At 44.3% G+C, this 25,257-nt stretch overlaps 2 protein-coding genes across 8 annotated transcripts in view; one reads left to right on the top strand and one right to left on the bottom strand.

Annotated features, from left to right (window-relative positions):
- The window catches only part of LOC114042749 (ceramide synthase 2), a 10,063-nt gene extending 2,345 nt beyond the window's left edge, over positions 1-7,718 (top strand). For all 3 annotated transcript variants that reach the window (XM_027861444.1, XM_027861445.1, XM_027861443.1), the window contains exons 2-11: positions 2,815-2,988; positions 3,430-3,547; positions 4,110-4,228; positions 4,434-4,491; positions 4,606-4,656; positions 4,945-5,037; positions 5,541-5,669; positions 5,900-6,006; positions 6,197-6,350; positions 6,595-7,718. In XM_027861444.1, coding sequence (XP_027717245.1) covers positions 2,816-2,988; positions 3,430-3,547; positions 4,110-4,228; positions 4,434-4,491; positions 4,606-4,656; positions 4,945-5,037; positions 5,541-5,669; positions 5,900-6,006; positions 6,197-6,350; positions 6,595-6,735 — 1,143 coding nt within the window. In that variant the 5' untranslated portion in view covers position 2,815 and the 3' untranslated portion in view covers positions 6,736-7,718. The remainder of the gene's footprint in view (positions 1-2,814; positions 2,989-3,429; positions 3,548-4,109; positions 4,229-4,433; positions 4,492-4,605; positions 4,657-4,944; positions 5,038-5,540; positions 5,670-5,899; positions 6,007-6,196; positions 6,351-6,594) is intronic.
- Positions 7,651-25,257, bottom strand: part of LOC114042747 (histone-lysine N-methyltransferase SETDB1) — a 27,093-nt gene continuing 9,486 nt past the window's right edge. For 2 of the 5 annotated variants that reach the window (XM_027861439.1, XM_027861438.1), the window contains exons 6-22: positions 24,801-24,926; positions 23,737-23,938; positions 19,740-19,813; positions 18,749-18,939; positions 17,360-17,528; positions 16,561-16,699; positions 16,276-16,434; positions 14,737-15,342; positions 14,115-14,231; positions 12,847-13,016; positions 11,264-11,889; positions 10,573-10,601; positions 10,319-10,451; positions 9,795-9,960; positions 9,075-9,286; positions 8,631-8,719; positions 7,651-8,460 (exon numbers count right to left, since the gene is read on the bottom strand). In XM_027861439.1, the coding sequence (XP_027717240.1) occupies positions 8,343-8,460; positions 8,631-8,719; positions 9,075-9,286; positions 9,795-9,960; positions 10,319-10,451; positions 10,573-10,601; positions 11,264-11,889; positions 12,847-13,016; positions 14,115-14,231; positions 14,737-15,342; positions 16,276-16,434; positions 16,561-16,699; positions 17,360-17,528; positions 18,749-18,939; positions 19,740-19,813; positions 23,737-23,938; positions 24,801-24,926 (3,326 nt within the window). In that variant the 3' untranslated portion in view covers positions 7,651-8,342. The remainder of the gene's footprint in view (positions 8,461-8,630; positions 8,720-9,074; positions 9,287-9,794; positions 9,961-10,318; positions 10,452-10,572; positions 10,602-11,263; positions 11,890-12,846; positions 13,017-14,114; positions 14,232-14,736; positions 15,343-16,275; positions 16,435-16,560; positions 16,700-17,359; positions 17,529-18,748; positions 18,940-19,739; positions 19,814-23,736; positions 23,939-24,800; positions 24,927-25,257) is intronic. The other 3 variants (XM_027861442.1, XM_027861441.1, XM_027861440.1) reach the window with 3 other exon arrangements.

Raw genomic sequence — 25,257 nt, forward strand, 5'->3', positions numbered from 1 at the left:
TGTGTGTGTGTGTGTGTGTGTGTGTGTGTGTGTGTGTGTATCTTTGTGTTCAGGGGGTGATCCCTGGGAGTAGAAAGGTTCGTGTAGAGTAAGGTGAGGGTAGGTGTGTAAAAGAGTCCCGGACACAGTCTGAAGAGCAGGGGACCAGACTAGTGGTGCAGGGAGCAAATGTTGTTCTCCCTGTGAGAGTTTTCTTACTTCTGCTCTTTTTCCGCTGGATTCTTGGGTCCTTAGAAGCCCACTGGAGAATGGGGCAGAAGCAAGACAGTTTTCCTGTAACCCAAACTTGAGAGCAGAGCTACGCAGATCTGTTCCATTTACCTGGGGCATCTGTCTACTGTGCCGATCCCTGTTCTGCCAGGCAAGCTGAGGGAGTAAGGCAGCTGCTGCTAATGGAGGGAGAGGATAGTGGGAAAAAGCAGGTTGGGAGGGCTGTGGTTAGAGAGGGCCTGAAACATGGGCAAGAGAATGCCATTATTCTTCATTATTCTGATCATTACACAACATACGCTTTACCTTGATTCTGGAAGAGAGGTGGGGGAGGGGGAGGTCTTAGAGTTGAGCTGGTTCCGCTTACTCATTCCTTGCTGACATCCCACTCCCTTAAACCCTCCCACCTAACCCTAACCCCATCCAGGAACAAGATGTATCTGGGCTCCTGGAGTCAGAAAGAGGAAAAGGCAAGGAGATGACTTCCTCCCACAACCTTCAGGACCCTTGCCAGGATCTCTAAGCACTTAACTCTCACAACTCTCCAACAGGGTTAAAGCAAGTGAAATTTTCCCCTGCCCATCTTTTCTTCTACTGTGTGAAGGGGTAACCAGAGTCTAGTTCTGTTACATGATAGACTTTATATTGCATGAGAGGGAGCAACTTTGTCCCAGTATAAAGCCCATTTGGCAGGCAGATAAGTCTCTCTAACGCCATTTTGGGTGAGCAGACAAAAGGAAAAGAAAAGAGGAGAGTAGTTGAGGGTATGGACATGTCCAGGTAGGACTCGGGTCCCTATGGTGGTATTATTATTAGGCATCTTAGCCTGTCCCTTCTTCCTTTCAGTTTTACCCATTACCTCCCACATTGCTTTTGTTTAGGGAGAAGGGAAAGATAGGATTGAGGGGGAGATTTTGTTGTAAATAATTTTATTGTTCTCATTTAAAAAGGTTTCATTTCACTTCCAACTCAAATCAATATTTGATCCCTCAGAGTTGGGGGTGGGGTTGGGGAAGAGTGCCCTCAGGATGAAAAGGTCTTATTATAAGTAGAGAAATGAGTTGGGGGGCGGGAAGAGGAAGGGCCCTAAGCTTCTTTAGTTTCAGTGACTGACCTCTGATTCCTTCTGAGGGCAGTGCTCAAGGAGGGGAAGTGGTGAATACAAGAGGGTAAAGTCCTTGTGCTGGGAGTATTTGCCCATGACTGGCAGAGTTGGTATTTCGCAAGTTCCAGGAAGGGGATGGGAGAAAGGAGAGGAGGAGGAAGAAGAGGGTATAGGCCAAGCTATATCATGATTTGAGGACTTAGTCTTCTGCCATCACACCATTTGGTTTCTAGATTACAGTGAAGAACAATCTTCCCAAAGTCAGCATCGTGGAACCCCTTTCTTTTGCCAGACGTTTTCTGGGAGCTCTGGGGGGGTACATTTCTTTCTCAGTGACCCTCTGGAGCATGGAATGGAGACAGGGATGGAGAGCCTGGAAAACAGTGGCCTAGTCATCTCTGTACCATGGTTACTATTGTAATTTGATCTTGTTGTTGACTCACTTTCTTAAGCTTTGGGTTCTATGCTTTGTGAAATTGTCAGGTTTTACCCTAACGCCACCCTTTTCCTTCCCAATGGAGAACATTTCCTTCTATGTCTCCAGATCACCCTGTCCCTTCTTTTCTCCAAGCAGTCATGACAGCCCCATTTTCCCTTTCATCCTCCTAGCAGGCGGTGGTAGTGAGGGTACTAGTTGCCTATATCAATATAGCAGCCTTGCCCTAAGGTTCCAGAAGCTGTGGCAGTAGGTGCTCCCTGCCCCCAGCTTGATATTCTTTCTGGACAAGTTCTAACATGATATAGTTCTTAATCCTACTAAACTTTGGGACCTGCCACTGCTCTACTCCCTCCCCTCCCCAACCCGAAACTGGGGCCTTGAAGAACTGAATCATTCTGTTAGACTGCTTGAACCCCTCTCCCTGGGGGAGTGAGGATCTGGGTGGTCTGGGGTTATGTGTCCAGTGACTACAAGTGGAGAGTTTGGCCTGTAGCCCAGAGTCTGATGGGTCAGCTCTTAGCTACAGTTTCCTCACCTGTTGTCTCCTCTTCTGTTTAATTAGTCAGTCCTTTCTCTCGTCCCTTTTTCTAGTTCTTTGTTGTTCATTCCATTAGTGGATTATAGGGAAGAGGAGAAAATTTCCTAGTTCTGGAAGCCTCTTTTGCTTACCCTCAGAGAGACCTCCTTGGTTTAGGGTTGGTTTAGGAGTGGGCAAGATGGAGGGAGGGGCAGAGGGAAGGTTCTTCTGTCTTTTAGTCAGTTTAGCAGCTGTAGGTAGATTGAAGCAAACCAGAGCTTGTGTCCCTCCATCCTGGGGTCCAAAAGGGAAGTCCAGACCCTAAAGTTCATATTTATGGAAGCCAAGAGCAATAAGACTATTGAATTTTTCACTTACGTTATGGGGAAGTGAGGAGTGATCTCTGCCCTTCCAACCCAAACATTCATTCAATAAGCCTTGTCCTGGTTCCCTTAGAGTGCTAAAATCACTAACATTCCTGCCCCCCATCCCTGGCAGCTCCATTTCCTGACTCCTTCTTTCCTGCCCTCTTGGGTTCCCTAGGATGCTGCAGACTTTATATGATTACTTCTGGTGGGAGAGATTGTGGCTACCTGTGAACCTGACCTGGGCTGACCTGGAGGACCGTGATGGGCGCATCTACGCTAAAGCTTCTGACCTTTATATCACCCTACCCCTTGCCCTGCTCTTCCTCATTGTCAGATACTTCTTTGAGATGTGAGCATATTGCCCTTCTGCCCTTCCTGGTCTTTCCCACCTGCCCTCTTTGATGGTCTCTCAGCCTAGTGATCATTGGTGGTTAGGCCTTGGTGTTCTGGTTCCTCTGTTTCTGGCCTACTGTGTCCCCACTTTGCCCTCCCCATGAAGGCAGCATTGTCTGCCTGAGGGTTTAGCTCCCCCAGGCCATTCTTTCAATAGCCATTTGTTTCCTCCCCTCCCCCAGGCCACTGGTGGACACAAGCTGCTTTGTCCAGAGCTGTGGGAAACAAAGGAGGCCAGAGGGGGTGCCAGGGAACCTCTCTCCAGCACTGAGCTGGGGAAACTGAGGCCATAGAGAAGGCTCTAAGCTCCCAGTTCTTCCCCACTCCCCTAACTTCAGATGTCATAAGGGGTCCTTGAAAGGGACAGGCCCTCTCCTTAACCAGATGCCTTTCCCAGTTATGTGGCAACACCGTTGGCTGCCCTCCTAAATGTGAAGGAGAAAACTCGGCTTCGCGCATCCCCCAACCCAACTTTGGAGAATTTCTATTGTACCAGTGGCAAACACCCCAAACAGGTAAGCCCCCATTCCTCATCTCCTCAAGTGCACCTCATGCACTAGAGGCCAAATGTTAGCGGGGCAACAAGAGGAAGGATGCATCTGAGGTGAGCGCTAGAGGGCAGAAATTGATGAGGCAGCAGGAAAATGGAGAGTCCTGGCATTGCAGCTGAAAGACCTTGGCTCACTTACTGGCTCTGCTCTTTGCTTCTTGAGTGACTTTTGGTCAAGCATTTAACCCCCTTTGACCTATTTCATAAAATGAGAGAGTTGGACTGTGACATGGACCTTTTCCATTCTTTCCAGCTCTAAAATGATGATCCTTGGGTATGTCAATACTAGAGAATACAGGGGTCAATTTTGGGAACAAGGTCATGGCTGGAGTCTGGTGCCTTGACTGCTAAAGGGGTTGATGCAGAAAAAGGAATGCAAAAGAGGGTTGGGGTTTGGGATTGGGGAATGTAATTAGGGAGTTAGTGCCAGAGAGATTGTTGAAGGTTCTGAGGGAGGTCAGCATTCAATTGGATTGTCTATTCGAGTAGGCACTGCTAAGTTTTCCGTCTCTCCCCAACCCTTTCAGGCAGAAGTGGAGCTCTTGTCTCGGCAAAGTGGATTCTCAAGTCGTCAGGTAGAGCGATGGTTCCGTAGACGCCGAAATCAGGACCGGCCAAGTCTGCTCAAGAAATTCCGGGAGGCCAGGTGATGAGAGAGCCAAGGGTGGGGGAGCGGGAGTTGAAAGGGATAGGGAGAAGCCGAGTGTGGGGAAGGATGAAATGGAGTGGTGTGATGTTCTCTATGTCTTGATAATGGAGGTAAAGAGACATGAGTGTAGGTAGGGAGTCCAGGCTCTGGATCTGTGCTCCCTATTCCTGTCCCACTGAGTCACCTTTGTTTCTTCTTCCAGTTGGAGATTCACCTTTTATCTTATTGCTTTCATTGCTGGCATGGCTGTCATTGTGGATGTGAGTGAGGGTAGGAGGGAGGAGTTGGGAGGTTTGGCATAGTGGAGATGGAGTCCTAAGACTTGGTCCCATCTTCAGCATTTCAACTCCCCTGATTTGCCACTCTTTTCTCAGAAACCTTGGTTCTATGACATGAAGGAAGTATGGAAAGGTTATCCTATTCAGGTATGAGAAGTGGGTGGGGGCTATAGATCCTCATCTGGAGTTAGAGGCAAAGAGAGATTTGTGGTGGGGTGGGATTGGGACAGACACTTGAGATGAAGGGAATCTGTAACATTCTGGGGAGGAACTGAGCTAAGAGAAATTTGAAGGCTTGGGAAGGCTGCTTGTTGGGGTAAATCGTATTAGTCTAGAAGCAGTTAGTGTGATGTGAAATGGGGTGGGTGGGTGGAGTGGGACTTCGGGGGAATATCCATGTTTTGGTGGGGCTCAGTTTTCCTTCCTCTCTCCTAGTCTATCATCCCTTCCCAGTACTGGTATTACATGATCGAACTCTCCTTCTACTGGTCCCTACTCTTCAGTATTGCTTCTGATGTTAAACGAAAGGTGGGCCAAGTGGCTGGCAGAGGGATGGTTTGGGGAATTCTCTAGGTACTAGGTACTCCCGTTTACTGCTAGACGTTATGTACGGTTGAGCTGAGTCTGAAAGGAAATAAGGGTGTGAGATTATCTTAGACTTTTCCTTTTATTTTAGGGTTAACCTTTTCAGTGTCATGGACCCCTTTGGCAGTCTGTTGAAATCTATGAACCCCTTCTCCAAATGTTTTTAAATTAATAAAATGAGATAGAAATACAAAGGAAACCAATTCTATTGATATAGAGATGTAGTTTTTTCCCCACATAATTCATGGAACCCCAAAATCTACAGATCCCCGCCTTGGAGGTTCATTGGCCCTATTTTAGGAATCCCTGCTTTAGGGGGTTGGCAAGGACCTTATTACTCTGAGGGGGAAGGTTTGGAAGATCTTTGGAAAAAGGAAAAGAAGGAAGTGTGAGGATTGGGAAACAAAGAAAAGTCCTCATCCCATGACCTCTAATCTCCTCCCTAGGATTTCAAAGAGCAGGTGATCCACCATGTGGCCACCATTATCCTCATCAGCTTCTCCTGGTTTGCCAACTACATCCGGGCAGGGACACTCATCATGGCTCTCCATGACTCCTCTGACTACCTGCTAGAGGTCAGGATTCCCCTGAGCTCCGTTAACCCAAGACCCCAGGCCACATAACTTCTCCCTGCATCTTAAACCTCCTCTGCCCCTTTTGCCTCCTTTAGGGACATTGAGTTGGGGTAAGGGGTCAATACCAATGTCCTAATTATGTACATACATACATATGTAGATATATGTATGTTGGAGGGGGAGATGGGGCCCTTGATGATGGTTACAGGGGGCTGGGGGTGTTTGTGCAGTCAGCCAAGATGTTTAACTACGCTGGATGGAAAAACACGTGCAACAATATCTTCATCGTCTTCGCCATTGTCTTCATCATCACTCGACTTGTCATCTTACCCTTCTGGTGAGTGGGAGCTCGGGGGTGCTGCCTGCTTAGGAGATGGGGCTCTCTCTGATTTTCTTGTTCTCTCAAGCCCCTCTCCCCACCCGCTTCTTGCTCTCCTGCTGTCCCCCGAGCCCCAAGACTGTGACCTCATCTTCCCCAGCCTCCATCCCGCCCCCATCTCCCCAGTGTTTGCCTCTCTGTCGCTCAGGATCCTGCACTGCACAGTGGTGTACCCTCTGCAGCTGTATCCTGCCTTTTTTGGTTATTACTTCTTCAACTCCATGATGGGCGTGCTGCAAGTCCTGCACATCTTCTGGGCCTACCTCATTCTCCGAATGGCCCACAAGTTTGTAACTGGAAAGGTGAGGATTCCTTCCACTTTGTATCTCTTTTGCTGGGACTTGGTTCCTCCCTACCCCAGTACATTTTCTTTGTGATCCACAATTCATAGCAAAAGGAATTAAGACCTTCCTATCCCCGAGTACCAGAGCTTAGCTCACCTTCACATCAGATGTGCTCCCCAGCTTAAAAATTAGCACCCTAAGGGGGAGAGGGAAGGAGTTTCTAGGCAGCTTCTGACCTCTGGCCTCCTTTCCTTTTTCTTAGCTGGTAGAAGATGAACGCAGTGATCGGGAAGAGACGGAGAGTTCTGAGGGCGAGGAGGCTTTCACTGGTGGGGGAATGAAGAGCCATCATCTAGCCAACGGCCATCCTATTCTTAACAATAACCACAGAAAAAATGACTGAGCCTGGCTCCCTACTGCCCCTCAGCCTTATTTCATAAAGCCAAGAAACCACCCCTTCCTACCACAAGGGGAAGATATCCCTTTGGGGGGGGTCAGAGGTCACCAAAATCTGGGGGTAGGAAAGGGTAAGTTTTCTCCCTTTCCCTTCACCCCTCCTTCCAACTGCCCTTCTTCCTGGTCACCCAGTTGCCTTTAAACCAAACTCCTGTCCATCTTGTGTGAGGGGGATTGGTCATAGCCTCTGTTACAGGGGGAGGTTTCCTCCCCCCTCCCTAAGCTGCCTGTCCTGTCATTCATTTCTGGGACAAACCTTCCCCTCCCCTCCCCGTAGGCTTGGGTTCAGAGTGAGGGGAACGACTCACATTCCTTACCATAGTTTCAGATCAGGGGCTCCAGAGACAGAGTCTGTGCCTTACTATTCCCTTTTTGGGTCTCATTCTGCCAAAGCTAGACCCTCTTCCTTCTAATTATTCCAGGTTCCCTACTGTGGCTGGGGACCAAAGCTGAGCTGCTTAATCCTTTCCTTCCTCTAACCAGAGACATCTAGAAATCGAGTGTCCGAGGGTTAGTATGGTCCTTGCCGCCTCTGCCCAGGGTAGGTCCCCCACCCAGGGCCTCAGCACAAGGATATCTTTTTCCCTTCTGTCACGCCTTTCTAGCTGCCCTTCCAGCCTCCTGTACAGGATCAAGATTGTTCCCCTCCTCGGCCTTTTTTCCCCTTTTTTACTCTCCTCCTCCTCCTCTGTCAGGCTAGCTTGACTGAAGTAAGGCAGCAACTAGTTTTACTTATTTATTGTACTTTGGAGTTTTGGTTTTCAGTCTGAAAGCCTGAACTGCAAACAGCCTAGGGTGAGGAGGGTGACAAACATTTCAGTAGAGAGGACCATATCAAACCATTTCAAACCCACAGACCAAATGTTGTACTGTTTGTGTGTGTGTGTTTTTTTAATTAAAATATATTAAAGATTAAATAAAACATGGCAAGAGACATGTGAGAACATGGGGATTTGGTGGGGAACAAAAGAAACAGTTTATCTTTGTCTTCTTCACAACCAACCTTAAAATTCCACACACATTCCCCCCACCCCCCCTTAAACTTTACCTGGCACACAGACATAGGAAAGGACTAACTGATGATCCAAGATACTCAGGACAGTGTGTATGGGCAAGAAGAACAAACTAAGATCATAGGATCAGACTCCCTTGTCTGGAGAAGGGAGCTGGGAAAGAAAAATCAAACCAGAGAGACACAGATTTATCTCCTTGTTAAAAGATGTTCAAGGAAGAATACAAAGTGGGAGTGGGGGTGGGAAAAACCACCCCCATCTCAGGGACAGATTAGGTCTGCCACACTCATGTGAATGCAATAGAAGGGACAGGAATGGAAGGGCCCTGTCCACAAGCTGTGATCTCCTTCAACTGTCATGCTGGGAAGGTAGACTGGGGGTGGAGGGGACGGGCCCTGCCTGATAGCACCACACGGGAAGGGACCCTCCAACTGCAGGGTACCCATTTTTATCTATTTGAGGAAGGGGAGGAGGGGTCAAGTCTGCTGGATAGGGCCATAGTTTGAGATGACTCGGAGTGTCCTGAGCGTGGCAGGGAGGTTTAAAGAAGCCGTCCTCGGCACTCTATGGCCCCACAGCAGCACAGCAGCTCCTTCCCCTCCACGCTGCCCACCTCATAATTATAGTCCCAGGTCAGCTCCGTTCCGGCCCGTATCCTCCTGGAAAAAGGCATGGGAAACAAAGAATGGACACAGCACAGAAAGCCCAACAGTCCTGGAGCCCTTTCGGTCCAGAGGTAAAAAAAACACGGTGCACAGTTGGGGAATTTCCACCTTAGTTCCCGCTGCCAAGCCCAGACCCCTTTCTTCTTTTTCTCCCTGATTCTTACTTGCTGGCAAAGAAAGCAACCCAGGGGAAACGAAGGTCGTGGGTGTCGACAAAGACATTCTGGACAAACAGGTTAGGACTGCAGCTGTGCTGTGGGCATGGAAACAGGATGAAGTCAGAACTGAGAATAAATGGTCACAATTTGGGTGGGAATGTCGAATACAGGTGGACTGGGACAAAAGTAAGGGAACGCCAAAAGTCAAGAGGGAGGTAAGAACTGGTGGGTCTCCAACCCTGAGGAGATATCTTACCGAGATGCTTTAGGCTAAATGCTTCTCTGGAGGCAAGGAAAGGGACAAGTCGGACCCTTGAGGTTAAATAATGAGGCCTAATAATGAGGTGGGATTTTTGGTCCAAGAACAAGGGGGCTGGGATGTGCTTGTTTTCAGGTCCTCAGGGCGTCCGATCTTGGGGACCTTTGGGATGGCGGGGAAGGGAAACTCACGTTGAGATAGCGACCCAGGTTGCCTTCTAGCTTGGCATCAATGATGTAGCAAGACTCCTCGCCATCATAGAACTGGCGCGTGTTCTTGCGGACAGGTGCGCTCTCACCCTTGTCTGCAGATGCCATATTGGTTGACTTGATAGCAATGCCGTGTGTTGATTTTAAAGCAAAACCACGTGTGGATTTCACAGCCACCTGACGTTTGATTGGGCCTGTGGAGAAATGAGGAGATAAAGGCTGGGAGACAGCACAGTCTGGCCCAGCAGGGAAGTCCTGAACCTAGAACCAATAAAGGGCTGGGTTCAAATCTCAGCTCTGACAGCGGCCATGTGACCTTGGGTGGACACAGACTTCACAGGTTTGGGATGGAGATCAAATGAGAGAATACATTTAAAGCTCTGTGCAAACTGATTACATAGAGGTCAGTTATTGTTATCCCAACTTTACTCTTCCCTGCAGGTACACTGTTCACTACACCAAAAAGACACGAGTCTGGGATGCTTAGCAAAACCTTAAATGGGATTTTTTTTTTAGGTAAAGCTACACCAACCTGACAGAACAGCTGCTGGAGGAGAGGGTTAGCAAACTAAGAAAGGAAGAGGATGTGACATTAACAGCTGGGAAGGAGATGGTGGACCTGGGTACTGGGCTCTAGGCTTTCCACTATACTCCAGGTCTTAAAGTCCCTTAATAAATGCCCCTTAAATTCACCCAAAGTACCAGACAGGTTCTTCTTGTCTTCGAAATCCTCGCCATCAGAGCCAGATGAGATGGTCTGGATGTCATCACTGTCAGCTGCTGTGGCTAGAGCCTGACCAGCCATGGGCTTTCGGCTTGTCCCACTCTCCCCCTCGCTTTCTGTGCTGCTGGACAGTGTCAAAACATCCTGGCAGAAGGATTAGGGTTAAGGAACCATGAGTAGTACCTCTCCAGGAATGGCTGGGGATGGGGAAATCTGGGCTCTCTGCCTCAGTTCTCCATAATGAATCAATAGGTGGAAAATGGAGTGTGGGGTGGAGGTAAAGGACAGAAATGCAAGGGGCTGATTCTAAAGCAGGAAAAAAGTTAGACCACAGTGTGGGATGAGTGAAGAAGCCAGAACCATGGAGGAAAAAGAAGGAACCCTATTTCTACCCTCAACTAACAAAATTATGAAGACCATGAGATGGTAAAAATGCTTTCCCTGGCTTTAGGACTAAGACTAGCAGAATCATGGAGAAAACAAGCTAAGCAGCATTACTTACATCAGGGTTGGCTTGGGCACGCCCCACAAGCCTCCGGGCCTGAAGCATATTGGTCTTGCTAGGTGGGCACTTGATACCTTCAGTCTTCAAGGGGGATGGGTTGTAACCAAAAGTCCTGGAACTTTCACTAGGCCTAGTGTGCAAAACAGAATGGGAAGAGTGTTTGTCAGAGCTGTTTCGATGTTTCCCATCATCTTCAGACTGTGGTGGAGGATAGATTTGGAAACAGGGAGTTAGTAACAGAAGATACTTACAACAAAATCTTGTTCAGTTCATCAGGCTCCTGGGAAGTACAACAGCAAATGCAAAGTTAAACATTTTTTTTTCTTTTTAAATTCCACAATTACACACTTTCCCCCTGCCCTCCTGACTAAGGAACAGTGCCGAGTGGGGCTGTGCTGTCTAAAGGCAGAGGGCAGATGGAGTGACCCTGCTTCTTAGTCATGGCCACAGTGGGCTCAGCAACACTTCTGGGAGAGAAGGTTTCAGGAAGGAGAGTGGGCCTTTTGGCAGCCCTCAGAGGAACAGAACCTTAGGGGCTGAGAGTGGACTCAGCTGGCCTTGAGCTTCAGTTTCCACTTCCAACATGGAGGCTATTTAATGGGAACAAAAGAACCTACACAGTCAATGCTTCATTCTCGGATGACCCCAAATAGCAGACAATACAAAATCCATTCACAAGAGATTTTGGAATTCATCAGATAATTTCTCTAGCTAATGTTTTGTTCATAATATTAAAATGAATCACATTTCCCGGACACATTCATGGTGGGAAATGGCAACATAGGCCAAACTAGTTGGGTAATGGGGAAGGCTGCATGGATATATTAAACATTTGCTAAAAATCATCCAGAACGTGTACAACCCCCATGGTAATTCAGAAAGATGACTGTATAAAGGATCAGCGGAAAGAACCCCAAAGCCCGTGGATTCTGAACTGCTCACCTCTTTCTTGGGTGGCTTGATATCCCCCTCTTCTTTGACCCCTACCCCTGAGATGGAGGGCTTCTCTCCATCTCCACGGCCTCCCCCAGCCCTCCCATCTCCACCCTCGCTGGTCCTGAAGGAAGAGCGGCTATCTGAGTCAGCAAAGCTGCCATCACTGACGTTGTTGCAGCTTAGCCACGTGGCCACTTTGTTCTTGGGTGTGTCCTCAGAGGAAGGAGGTTTACAGCCCCCTATGGAAAGTGGAGGGGCAGAAAGATTGGAGACGCCAGAGTCTGGGGGGCGGGAGTCTTTGGAGGCCGTCTCAGACAATCCATTCTCCTTCTGGCCTCTTGTCTGCCGCCGGGTGGCATAACTACGCCAGACTGAACTGGTACTAAAGTCCTCATCTTTGCAAAAGTTATCATCTGAACTGTCATCATTAGACTCTTCAGGGTCCTCAGTGCCACTGTTCCCATCTTCTTGGTCCTTCAGGTCCACACCACTGCTGTCAGAGGAGCAAGGGGCATCACTTTCATATCCTTCCTTAAAGTTCTCCACACTTTCAATATGGTCCAGGTTTGCAAAGTACTCATCCCCCATTTCTAGACCCTCCTTGTCTGCAAAGTCGTCAGTTAGAATTTTGCCTGGATGGAAAACGAGAAGGTTAAAAGCACCTTGGAAACAAGGGGACCGTATCTTTGACAAGTTCATTCTATTCTTCCCCCTTTTTCCCATGGCCATGATCCCCAAACCCACCATAAACCACATAAGATTGCTATCATCTATCCTTGATAACAAACCATTATTTGACTTCCCACCTATGTGGACTTAGGAAAGTCTCTGAATTTTAACCTGAGGTCCCATTCCCCTTCTTATTTTTTCATGTCTCTTTTCCCATGCCTAGAGACATGAAAAAATAAGAAGGGGAATTGGAGCTCATGCTAAGAGATCTTTCTAGGGCAGAGGTACCCAAACTTATATGGCCTACCGCCCTCTTTAAAAAAAAAAAATTACTCAGCATTCTCCTGGAAATCTACTTTAACCCTTTAATGTTTTGTTTTTTTAAATTTGCACCATTTCAAAAAATATAAATTAAAAAAATGACATCTTAAATTTAATAATTTGTTATAAATCTAGTTTTTTTTTCCCCGCACTGAAATTTTGATGATGCAATACTGTGTCATGTAAGTATCATATTGTAAACAAGTCATTACATGCACATACTCCTGCTGATGCATGCTGGGCTTCCTGATGATGTGTGACACACTCGTCTGCCAACACTTGCTTGTTAAGGCCTGTTGGTGGACTTGATCCAAACTTCACAGAACAAATCACCTTCATAAAAGAATTTGTTCTGTAAAACTTGGACTCAGAAGGCCGCACATGAGGCCCTAGAGGGCCTCAAGGCCACAGGTTCCCCACCCCTGTTGGCCCCTCACCACTCCCCATTCCATGGGTCTGACAACTGAGTAATGTCTCTCTACATATCTAACTTGTCCTTGTGCTTAAGTGATTGCTTGTTGGGAATGATGCTGAAGTCTTTTAGTCTCTGGCATCCCTTCCAATCCTAAAGTCTATGCTCCTTCTCTCACTCCACCAACCTGCATAGATACAGACAAAGGAGCCTCTGGCGATGTCATCCAAGCACCGGATGCCCCAGCCCTTGTTCTGTGTCTTGAAGAGCTGCAGTCGAACCTGCAGCCCATGCTGCACCAAGCGGTTTGTGCACATGTTCAGGTTACATTTGCAGCGCTTATTACATTCATATACCCTGTAAAGAGGTTAGATTAAAATCTATTACAACATGATCTCTATGACATTAACCACAGTTAAAAATCTGTATTGCCAAAGGTACTTCCTTTTTAAAATGTGTGCAATGGCTAAAGACTTCAAAGCTGCCAACAGTTATAGCAGATGAATTAGCTTATATTTAAGGAAAGAGTTATCAGCTAATTACTGTGCTGTCACAATTGTTCAGATTTCCAACATCATTGTTGCAGTTAATTACCTTTAAGACCTAAGTGCTAGACCTTTGTAGCTCTCTGGTATGAAAATTCAACAGATGACTCTTAGAAAGAAAACTACTGAGACTAGTTAATTTTTCTTCCCCTCAATGTTGACATTAGCTAAAATCTCTGCTTATTCTAAATGACAGGTTATGTGTTTACCGATGTCCTAGGCTTCTGTTTTCTGACACCCTTAAATTCAAGGATGTCAGCCCCATGTTGATATGATGTTGCTCCCATTCCAAATGGCCTCCCTGCTAATCTATGTCCCTGACTCCCTTTGACATCCACCTCAACTCTCTCCTAATTACCCCTCAATAATGCTTTGGTTTCACATCTCCTTAGCGCTTGTGAATGCTAGTGGCAATGTGTCACTTTATGCTTACTTAGATAATGACTTTCTACATGTTAAGTCTTCATATGCATTTATGTTATGTCTACATATGCTGTAAATCCCTTAAAGAGATGGAACATCTAACACCTAGTACAGGACTCTGCCTATAGTGACTCCCAGTCAAATATCAATGCAATGACTCCATAAAATACATTTCTAACAATTTCACTTGCTGGCTAAGATGAATGTCATAAAAACCATACAACTAGGAAATAGATCATCCTTTACCTCAAAGCAAAATTTCCAATGATTATTCAATAGCATTCTTTTATTTCATTTCAATGACAGTAAAATAATGGAACCAAATTTGACTTAATAAATGCTTGTTTTAAAAAAAAAAAAAAAGAAAAATGCAACTGTTTCTGTATTCCCTGTTCCAGTATACTGAAGTCTTTGCAAACAAATCAAAAGAAAAGCGACACAAATAACTTCTTTCATGTCCGAAGCTCAGTCTCCCTCTCTCACTTACCCTGTGGGTAGGCACTCATCTAGTCTCTTATGCTGGTAGCCAGAGTTAGGGTTGATCTGGCCTCCTGGGGTGCAGGCTGTTGCCTGGATGGTAAGCTGGTGGCAAGCACATTTAGACCTGGATGTAGAATAAAAGGGGATGAATGCATGAGGCTGGAAGATTTTTTTCTAGGGGTGAGAAGTCATTGATAAGTGATAGGGAAAGAGATGGTAGAGGAGATTCTCCCACACAGAAATACACATATTTAAAGGGAAGGATACACACACACACACGACAAAGAGAGACACATACAGAGAGAAAGAATAGAGGTTGCATACTAAAACATTAAAGAATAATGAAGAAAACAATTAAGACAGAATGATGGGGGAAGAAGAAAGAAAGCAAAGTGGGACAGAGACAGGTAGGAATTTGACCAAAGTTACTCAGAAAAAAATCCAGGCCCAAATATCCTACCATTTCCTTCCTATAACAAGTAGAGGCCTTAGGGCAGAGCCACAGTTGGGAAAGAATAAAAAGAAAGAGATGAAGAATCACAAGGGGGAAACAGAGAAGAAAAATAGGAGCCTGAGAAAGAAGAGAAGTGCCAGGAGAGAAATAAAAATAACTAGCACCCCCAACTCACTTGTCCCGACAACCATCTTTGCAGTCACAGCCAACAAGGAACTCCCAGCCAGTGTTGATGAAGACGCCCTTCCCCGGGATCCTCTCTTTACTATAGGCCACCTGTGGTGGTGGGGTAGTATCAATCTCATTGACGCATGACAGAGGAACATCCTCCTGGCCATGGGTGATGTCCAGGATGTAGTAAAAAGGCTTATAGGGCTGGAATTTCCGATCCACAAGAACATATGGGTCCAAACAGAACATCTCCAGGAAAAGGAAATCGCAGCTTGTCTCAAAGAGGTAGCGTTCAATCTCGTTCATTGTCCTCAGGCAGAGGCCGCAGGGTGTCTTATAGATAACATGAAAGCCCATTTTGCGGTTGACCCGGCGCCGGGCCGTCATGCGCCGAAAATCATAGAGCAGAGGAACCAAGAGGGGGTTCTTGCCCCGGTACTGCGCGTTACTCACTGGCCTCACTCGAGTGAGGCAGGTGTGACTACAGGCATGAGGCAAGTAGAAGAGCTTCTCCATCGGGGCCCGATAGGAGGGTTCGGCTGGAGCCCGCTCCAGCATGCCATGAAAAGCGGGGAAGGTCGGGCCAGGGGCCGCAGAGCCTGGTGCTAACCTGATAGAGAGAGGGAGAAGGCAAGTCAGAGGGAAACTCAGTAGCGCTCTTCACAAAGCCTTCCTCCTCCAGCAGCTAAGTGATATATCACAGCATTCTAAGCTCACAGGGCTGTGGTTAAGGAAAGTACCTTACCAATCTTGATGTGTCAAAGAAATATGAGTTATTATTATTACCACTATTACTACTAAAAAAATCAGAAATTTTATAGTGCTTTAAGGTTTGCAAAGTGCTGTACAGATGTAATCTCATGTGAGCCTGACAACTCTTGGTTACTAGGTGCTTTTATTATCCCCATTTTATAGATGAGGAAACTGAAGTAGACAGAGGTTAAGTGACTTGCTCAGGGTCACACGGCTAGGAAGGGAGGAGTGAATATGAGTGGAATTTGAACTCAGGTCTTCCTTGCTCGAAATCCAGAGCTTTTACTCAAAGTGTGGCCACCTTTACACAGCCAGCACCATATGCTTCAGAGCCTAACAAAGGTATTCTTTGTCCCCAACTTTACCTTGTCTTCCTTAGAATCTTGAGTTGGCCCCCCATTTCATCTTTCATCAACTTCCCTCAAGGCAACCCTGTCTAACCAAGCCTATTTCCTGAAATTCCTGGGCTTGAAGATCCCACCTCAGACAGTCAAACTTGTTCCTTTCTTGTCCTCCCTTCACCCACCCAGGTCTGAGAGGTGGTCCATCCCTGCTGTGGGGCATACCGTGTACCTCTTCTTCTCAACCTTGCTCTAGACTTCCTTTCTTCAGAAGTCTCCCCAGACTAATTTTCCTGGCTCCATGTTTTCTTGTTTCCTCACTGAACTGAACATCCTGAAGCCAGAAACCAAATTTTCCTCTTTATTTTATACCATGGACTCGCAGGCCATGAGGGTGATGAGCGCACAGACTGCTTAGCGTCCATCAGGTTGCTCCTAGTTCATCTCACCTGACTGTCTGGCCAACTCCAGACTTCCCACCAGGGACTGCCTCATTAAGCCCAGGGGACGTAGGGGACGAATGACCAGAGCCCACAGAACCTAGCCGGAAAGATGTGCTCTTTTTGGCCACTTGCTTCCGTGCCTGGGCGAGCTGACTCTCCAGACTTCTGGGAGAGAGAAAAAAGCAGGTCATGGAAGGAAGACCAGGATGAGGAAGGGGCTGAAGAGCTTTCACTGTACGAAGGTGAGGTAAGACCAAAAGGAGTCAGAGCACAGGAAGGACTCGTACTCACTCCAAATCAGCCACCTGAGGGGACAGGGCGGGGGCAGGCAAGGAGGCAGTATGAGGTGGTTCCAGGGGCTTGAACTGGGTTCCAGTACCAGTGAGATCTTGAGTATACTGTACCACAGGACCTTTGCTCCTCACAGCACCTGGCAGGGGAAATAATACGGACCACGCTTGGCTTAATGCCACTTATGTCCTACTTCACAATGTACACCCATCTCCCATGGGTGAAAGAGAAAGAGGAGCAGAAGCACCTTCAGCAAACAAGTGGATGGAATTACTCTAATTTCTCTATTATCCACACTAATATAAGGGGAACAGTGGCATGGATAATGCAGAAGGTATTCATTGTGGGTTTTGGCATACAATATGAATTTTGTATTTTCTGGATTTACTTCCTTAATTATGTTTTATTCAGGTGAATATTTATTTTTTTAAGTATGCGAGACGGTAGAAGCATGCTGAATGACGGAGAAAAACCAGGGTAGGCTTAAAAATTGGCTGTGGATAATGCAACAAATCAGATCACGCTGACAATTATCCCTCCATCATTAAGAGGAAAAACTCCATTCCACAGCATACTACCCCAATTTGTAACCCCATCCAGATATTATCACAAACATATGCTGTCTTCATAAAGGGTTTGATGCCATAACATATGGATGGACCAGCAAAGTGGTCACAATTTAAAAAATAAAACAACTTACGGTGAGTCAAGAAAGCAAAGAAGTGATTTTAACAGAATCTCTCTGCGGTCCTCCCTCTTCCCCGGGCAGGAGATGCCCTGGGACCCTCCTGAGACATACCCATGTTTGGGCGTGTCCGGAGCTGCCCCCCCTGCTTCTTCTCCAGTGTGGACGCTGTGGATGTCTTCATGCTGAACATGGGCTCTAGTCGGGTGGAGCCTCTATAGATCCATTCGCACCGCTTGTCATCCTGATGTCGGGGGAGAAGGGAGAGAGGCCGGAGTCTGTCCTGTCATTTGTGGGGAGCACACCAAAGCTGCTTCCTCTGAGGAAACCTCTTTTGATGATCCCTAAATCCCTCACCACTGCAATGCAAGGTCCCTCTTTTTCAATCACATTTTGTTCCACACTGGAACAAAAATATAATTTTATTATATTTTCATATGACTGAGTTTGTATTCTTTTGTATCCTATTCAGTAATTATTATTAATAATTTTTTCATGTGTGTTTGTCCTTCCAAACTAATGTATATGTGTCCTAGGCCCTAGAACCCAAGTTCCTCCTTCCATCTTATCTTTCTACAGTATTATCTACAGGGCTCTATAACCAGAAGGCATTGATTTGTTTACTGGCCCATCTTGGTTCTGCTTTAGACTGTAAGCTCCATACTCCACATATGGCTACAAAGCTTTCCACAAAGCTAAGCACTGACTGTCCAATGAATATGGTCGATGCTCATTATTCACAGATTCCGGATTTGTGAATTTGCCCACTTGCTAAAATTTAACAACCCAAAATCAATACATGTAGCACTTTTGTGACAATTCGCAGATAGGCACAGTAGTGAAAAACTGGATTCACGCAATGCACACGTCCCAGCTGAAGTCCTGCGTTAGATAAGCTTCATGCAGGTGTGAGGAATAATGCTGCATTAACAATATAATATGGTGCATCCAGAAAAAAGAAGGCGAAATTCACTGATCTGTCCATGAGGCCACTCCAGAAAGTGATGAAGTAAATGTTATAACCAGAGGCACATAGGAATCTAACCCTGTATTTCCTCTAGGAGCAATGGTTCAGTGGTGTTAGAATTAGTATTCATTAATTCAGTGTTTACAGCAACTTCATAGAACATAACTCCCACGAATGACAAGAATCAACAGTATCTAGTTTGCACGGTACTGAATTCAGGCCTGAATCTGTATATCTCTATTATTTTTACCTCGTAGCTGTTTCTCCTATGTTCTTCCATTAGCTAGCTAGAGAGTTATCCAACGGTAGAATCTATGCCTACTTCCTGCACACAAGAAAATACTTAATATCAACTTACGAAGATACTCTTGCTATCTAGTATTAAAAACGAAGTCTGGCAATAACTGACTAGAAGAAGTGGGAGTGAAGGAAGAGATAGGAGACTGTAGGATACAAACCGACCCTTATTAACTTCTCTCGCACAGCTACTCTTACACTTACAGCCTCCTCCCCAGAACCCGAGGAAGAGGCCATACCAGGAACAGGATCTTGACCAGACTCCCATCCACCTCTTCCACCCGTGACTTCCACCAAGTGCCTTCCCATTCAGTCTTTATGAGCTGCCCACTCTTAAGTAGCACCATGGGACGGTTGGGGTAGGCAGTGATATATTCTTCGATGAAGTCTCGGCACGAAATGTCCTCAATGTCCTCCCATGTCTTCTTCACTGTTCAAAAGAGAAAAGGTCTTGTTAAAGGCAGGTGAAGAAAGGAGAACTGGGATTTTCTAAGTTATGAGAGAAAAAGAATATAAAGAAAGTATAATTTCAAGGGATAGAACAAGACTAACCTGAAAATCAAGGATAAATTATAGCACGTGTAAGTATATGCAAATCTTATGTGCGCAAAAACATGCAAATTATATCCTCATTCACATCATACACCTGAATATGGACCCTCAGGAAAATTCAAGTGGAGACTCTTGTTAAAGGGTTTAAAAGAAGCCAGGTGGCAAATCCAGGAAAATAATATTGGCCCAAATGGAATAAAAAAATAGGCACACACTTACATCAATCTTTTAAGGGCCTTTGAATGTGAATGTTTGCAATCAAACATATCTGGAAGTACATCAAGCCAAACTGGTTATTCCCTGGAAAGTCTTTTCCTCGGGCATATTCACACATTTAGGATATCATAAAACAACCATTTAGCATCTTCTTCTTCATGCCCAGGTGCAGCATCAGGAAGAATGAGGATCAAAATAACATATTTGTAAGTTACCCCCAAAACACGGATCTGTCTAAACAGTGTGGTGTCAGAAATTTCTTGCATTTTAGCTATGAAGACAGAGCTCTAATATTTAGCAAATGAAACCACCCTTCACAAGGGACAAGGATTCTGGTAGCCAATACATGTTTCCTGGGATTAGAATGGAATCACAAGGCCACAATAAGCCACGAAGAAAGAAGCATATCATTTATGTCTCTTAAGAGGGTACACAAGGTGGGAAGGGGAAAGGGAAACTCACGTGGTCTACAAATGGGATAGAGCTCAGATTGTGTGACATAGGATGCATAGCCATCATCAAAGAAGATGAGGAACCTAAAAATAAAAAGTGATGGTGAAACAAGTCCATTCAGCAGACAGGGGACCTTCAACACATTTGGCGGATTATTCCCTAGTTGTCTCTACTCTTCTAGCTCGAAGATTAAGCTTCTTTTGGTTTCTATGGAGCAATATTGCAGTCCATAGCCTTCTTTACTCTATTCTCAGGCTTTCCTCCCACCCTAGTGGCTAAGAGTTCTTCTTTAGAGCTACTCTGCATTTCTGCATGTATAATCAAAGATTATTTGTTCTCTTTGGCTTATTGGATTCCTATTCTGTGTAATTAACCAGTCTCCAGTAGGCCACCTTCTCTAGATTCCTAATTCTTTTATTTAACAATAACAAAAAAAAATACACACACACACTCACACACACACACACTTCTTTCAATCATCAAGCACTTATTTTCCCCCCTCCTACCTTACCTTCCACTGGGAAAAAAAAACAAACAAAATCCTTGTATCACATAAGAATAGTCGCACAAAACAAAATCTCATACTGGCCACATTCAACGTGTTTCTCAATCTGCACATTAAATCACCGACTTTCTGTTACGAGGTAGGTAGGATTCTTTATCATCAGTTCTCTGGAATTATGTTTGGTCAATGCACTGAACAGAGTTAAGTCTTTCAGAACTATTTACTTAACAATATTGATGTTATAGTATAAACTGTTATCCTCATTCTGCTCACTTCACTCTGCATCAGTTCATATACGTCTTACCAGGTTTCTCTGAAACGGTTCTTTTTTCACACCTTTTTTTTTTGGTGAGGCCATCAGGGTTAAGTGACTTGCCGAAGGTCACACAGCTATTGTTAAGTGTCTGAGGCTGGATTTGAACTCAGGTCCTCCTGACTCCAAGGCCAGAGCTCTATTCACTGCGCCACCTAGCTGCCCCCTTTTTTCATGTCTTATAACACAATAGTATTTCCGTTACATTTTTATACCATAATTTGTTCAGCTACTCCAGTTGATGGGCATCCCCTTAGTTTCCAGTGCTTTGTCACTACAAGAAGAGTTGCTATAAATATTTTTTGTACATATAAGATCTTTTCCTTCTCCTTTATCTCTTTGGGCTAGAGACCTACTAGCGGTATCACTAGGTCAAAGGTTATGCACAGTTTAGTAACTTTTTAGGCCTAATTCCAAATTGCTTCCCAGAACGGCTGCACCAATTCACAGCTCCAACACTGCACCAGCCTGCCTATTCTCCTGCAACTCTACCAACATCTATCATTTTCTTTTTTTGTTAGCTTTGCTATCTGATGGGTGTGATGTTAAACTCAGAACTGCTTTGATTTGTATTTTTGTATTAGTAATTTTGAGCATTTTTTATATGGCTTTTAGGGAGCTTGGAATTCTTTCATTGAGAACTGTCTATTCATATCTTCCAACCATTAATTAATTGGTTAATGGCTCTTAATCTTATAAATTTGAATTTATATGAAATGAAATAATAATTTATATGAAATGAAATAATGAATAAAACAAATGAAAATTTATAAATCTTATAAATTTGAATCAATTCCTTGTCTATTTTGGAAATGAGACCTCTATTGGAGAAACTTGCTGTAAATGTTTTTCCCAGTTTCTCTTCTAATCGTAGTTGTAATGGATTGGCAAAACTAATTTTACATAATCAAAAGAGTCCATTTTATTTTCTGTGATCCTTCCTAGTCTTTGTTTGGTCATGAACTTTTCCTTTATCCATAGATCTGACAGGTAATTTGTTTATGATGTGACCTTTTATACTTCAATCAAGTATCTATTTGGAGCTTATCTTCTTAAACGATGTAAGGTGGCGGTCTAAACCTAATCTCTGTCAAACTACTGTCTAGTTTTCCCAATAATTTTTTTCAGAGAATGAGTCTTTAAGAACAGGGGTCTTCAAGTTTACTGAACACTAGGTGACAAGGTTTGTTTATTTCTTCAGGTTGTCTTCCTAATTTGTTCCACTGATCAATTTTTTTTAGCCAGTACAAATTTTTTTGATAATTACTGCTTGGTCACATAGTCTGAGAATTGCTACTGCCAGACCCACTTCCTTTCCACTTTTTAACACTGTTTCCCTTGGGATTCTTCATCTTTTTTTCCTCCACGTTAATTTCATTATTATTTTTTCTGAAACTATACTAACACAGTAATCCTTTGGTAGTTGATTGGCATGGCCCTGAATAAGTAGATGAATTTAGTAGTACCATTTTTATTATATTGGCTGAGTCTACCAATGAACAATGACTATTTCTCCAATTATATAGGTTTGTCTTTATATCTGCAAATAGTGTTTTATAGCTGTGTCTATATAGTTCTTATATCTATCTTGGTAAGCAGATACTAAAATATTTTACATATTCTGTAGTTATTCTAAATGGAATTTCTCCCTTTCTGTTGGATTTTATTGATATCATATAGAAATGCTGATATAGATTTGTTTCATATCGCGCAACTTTGCTGAAGTTATTGTTATGGTTAATTTTCAGTTGACTCACTAGAGAGCTTAAAGTATGCCAATTTCATCTGCAAAAACTGTCATCTCGTTTCTTCTCTAGGGATGCTTATTCTCTCAGTTTCTTTTTCTTGTCTTCTTGCTATAGCCATCCTTTATAGCATGATGTCAAACAGAAGTGGTGACGAAGGCTATCTTGCCTCATCAGAAATCTTACTAGAAAGATCTCTAGCTGATATCCATTACGTATAATGGTTCTTGGTTATACTATTTACCATGTTAAGGTAAATTCTTTTGTCTCTATGTCTTCTAGAGTTTTCAATAGAAATGGGTGCTTTTCAGTTTTTGTCAAAAGCTTTTTGGGCACCTACTGATTTAATTCGATTTGGTTGTCCCTGTTACTATTCTGGTCAATTGTGCTTGTAGTTTTCTTAATATTAAGCCAACTCCGCTTTCCTGGTATAAACACAACCTAGTCATTGCGTATAACCTTTTGTCATGTGTTGCTGTAGCCTCTTTGTTAATACTTTATTTAAAATTTTTTCATCAGTGCTAACTAAGGCCACTAGTCTATAATTTTCTATCCCTTGTTTTGACTCTTCTTAGTTTAGCTAGCAGGATCATATTTGTGTCATAGAAGGAATCTGGCAGGATCACATCCTTTGCTATTTTTGCAAGTTTGAAAATATTAGAATGAATTGTTCTTTGAATGCTTGAATGAATTCACTTGTAAATTCATTTGGTCCTGGGGGTTTTTTCTTTACAAGTTCATTTATAGCTTATTCAGTTTCTTTTCCTGAGACTGGGTTGTCAAATTCTCTTGGTATTTTACATTTTTGTAATGATCACCTACTTCATTTAAGTTGTTGGTTTTATTGGCATATAGTTGGAAACAAAATCTCTCTTATCACTTATTTATTTATTTATTTATTTATTCATTCATTCATTCATTTATTTATTTTTGGCTAGGCAATGGGGTTAAGTGACTTGCCCAGGGTCACATAGCTAGTAAGTGTTATGTGTCTGAGGCCGGATTTGAATTCAGGTCCTGCTGAATTAAGGGCCACTGTGCCACCTAGCTGCCCCTATTTTTCATTTTTGATTCTGGTAATTTGATTTTCTTCTTTTTTAATCAAAGTAGCTAATTGCCATCTATTTCATTGGTTTTTATACAAATTTTCTTTTGGCTTTGAGCTTCTGTGGCTCTCCTACTTCACATTTTCTTTTTTTAAGGCTTGAAAGACAAAGTCAAATAGGAATTAGGGAGAAGGGGAGAATCATTCCTACAACTCTCAGATGAAAAATGGGCTGGCTGATCTTTGGGAACAATGGCCCAAGGTTGGAGGATTTATGCTAAGAATCAAAGACAAAATTGAGAATGTAGTCAGTTCTGAGAGCTGGAAATTTCTTAGAGGACGCATCAGCGGCTCAGTCTTCCAGATGCTTCTCTTTCTATAATCCCCTGTCCCAGTACCTGAGCTTGTTTTTGACATTTGGAGTCTCAGCCACGATGCCAGCATAGAGCCAGACCTGATTCCCATCCTTATACTTGGCCACCACGCGGCTGCCTACATACAGCTTGTCTGCTGGAGGGTGATAGTCATAGGCAATATGGTTCCCAGACAACAGGCTCTTCCCTTTGTTGTCAAATTTGACTTTGAACTTCCTCCCAGCCCCTAGGTAAGGAAGAAAGGCATCAATATAATTGTCAATTCACAAATCATAGAAAAAGAGCTCAAAGGGGCCTTAGAGATCACTTCATACATCTCTCTCATTTTACATATTTAAAAAAACAAAAAACAAAAAACAAAAAACTGAGGCCCAATCAGATTAAGCGACTTGTCTAAGGTCCCACAAGCAGTAAGTAGAAAAGGCCACATCTGAACCCAAGTCCTCTGACTCCAAATTCAATCAATACTCTCTCCACCACTCATCACTTTGCTTACTCATCACACCCACAACCCTGTGCTTACTTCTGGACAGAGATAGCGAGATAGAGAAGGAATAATTCCTGCGTCCCAGGACTTCTACCGCTAATGGGGGAAACAGCTCCTACCTAAAGGAGCTCAGCAGTTTAAATGCAGAGAGAGAACACATGGAGGGCATGTGCCTAAGAGTACACACCACGAAACCAAATAACCATGCTTATCTATTTTGACTGGATAGTAGAGAGATGAGAAAAAGAAAGGAAGAAAAAACGCATGGAAGAAGCTCAGGACTTGCAGAGAGAAGAGAGGCAAAGCCTCATAAAGTCAATGACACCAAAGAAGTAGGACCCAAATGAAAGCTGAGGAGACACAGGGCAGGTTCTGTAACAGCAGACAGACCATCCAAAGCAGAAAAAATGCTGATAAAGGGAGTTCATCGGTTGGAGAGTGTCTGGAAGACCATAATTAGATGTTTAGATTTGATGTGAAGGGCAACTAGAAGACCGTGTAGGCCACTAAAAAGAGGTCCAGGGACTGACTGCTGAAGCGACGGGATGGGTGCCCCAACAACTCCTTGTACCACTGACTTTCCCCCCTCGGCTGCACATACCAACTGTCTGGATGGCAATGAGGGTTCCCTTGTGCCATGTCTTGGTCCTTTTCTTGCCCAGGATTCTCATGCTGACAACAAGGTCACCATCCTTACTCAATTCAACAGGCACTTGACCCAAGGCTCCTGGGGAAGAATCATCGCAACAATGAACAATAACATTCATATAGCACTTTTGAGTCTTAAAAGATCTTTGATCTCATTTGAAACTCACAACAACCTGTAAGGTTAGTGCTGTTATTATCTTCCTATGACAGATGAGGAAATAGGCTCAGAAGTAAATAAGTCGCCTACAGCTAGCAAGTATTAGGGGATTCAAACTCAGGAACTCCTGATTCCATATCTTGGGGACACTACCACACCAAACTGCTAGGTATGTCATCTTTGGGGTGAGGTATAAAAAGGGATAGGAGTAGGAGAACCCTGTCTTTTGCTTTCCTCACTACTTCTATTGGTT

The sequence above is a fragment of the Vombatus ursinus genome, unplaced genomic scaffold (genome assembly GCF_900497805.2).
Source record: "Vombatus ursinus unplaced genomic scaffold, bare-nosed wombat genome assembly UNPS02014768.1, whole genome shotgun sequence".
Lineage (NCBI taxonomy): Eukaryota > Metazoa > Chordata > Mammalia > Diprotodontia > Vombatidae > Vombatus > Vombatus ursinus.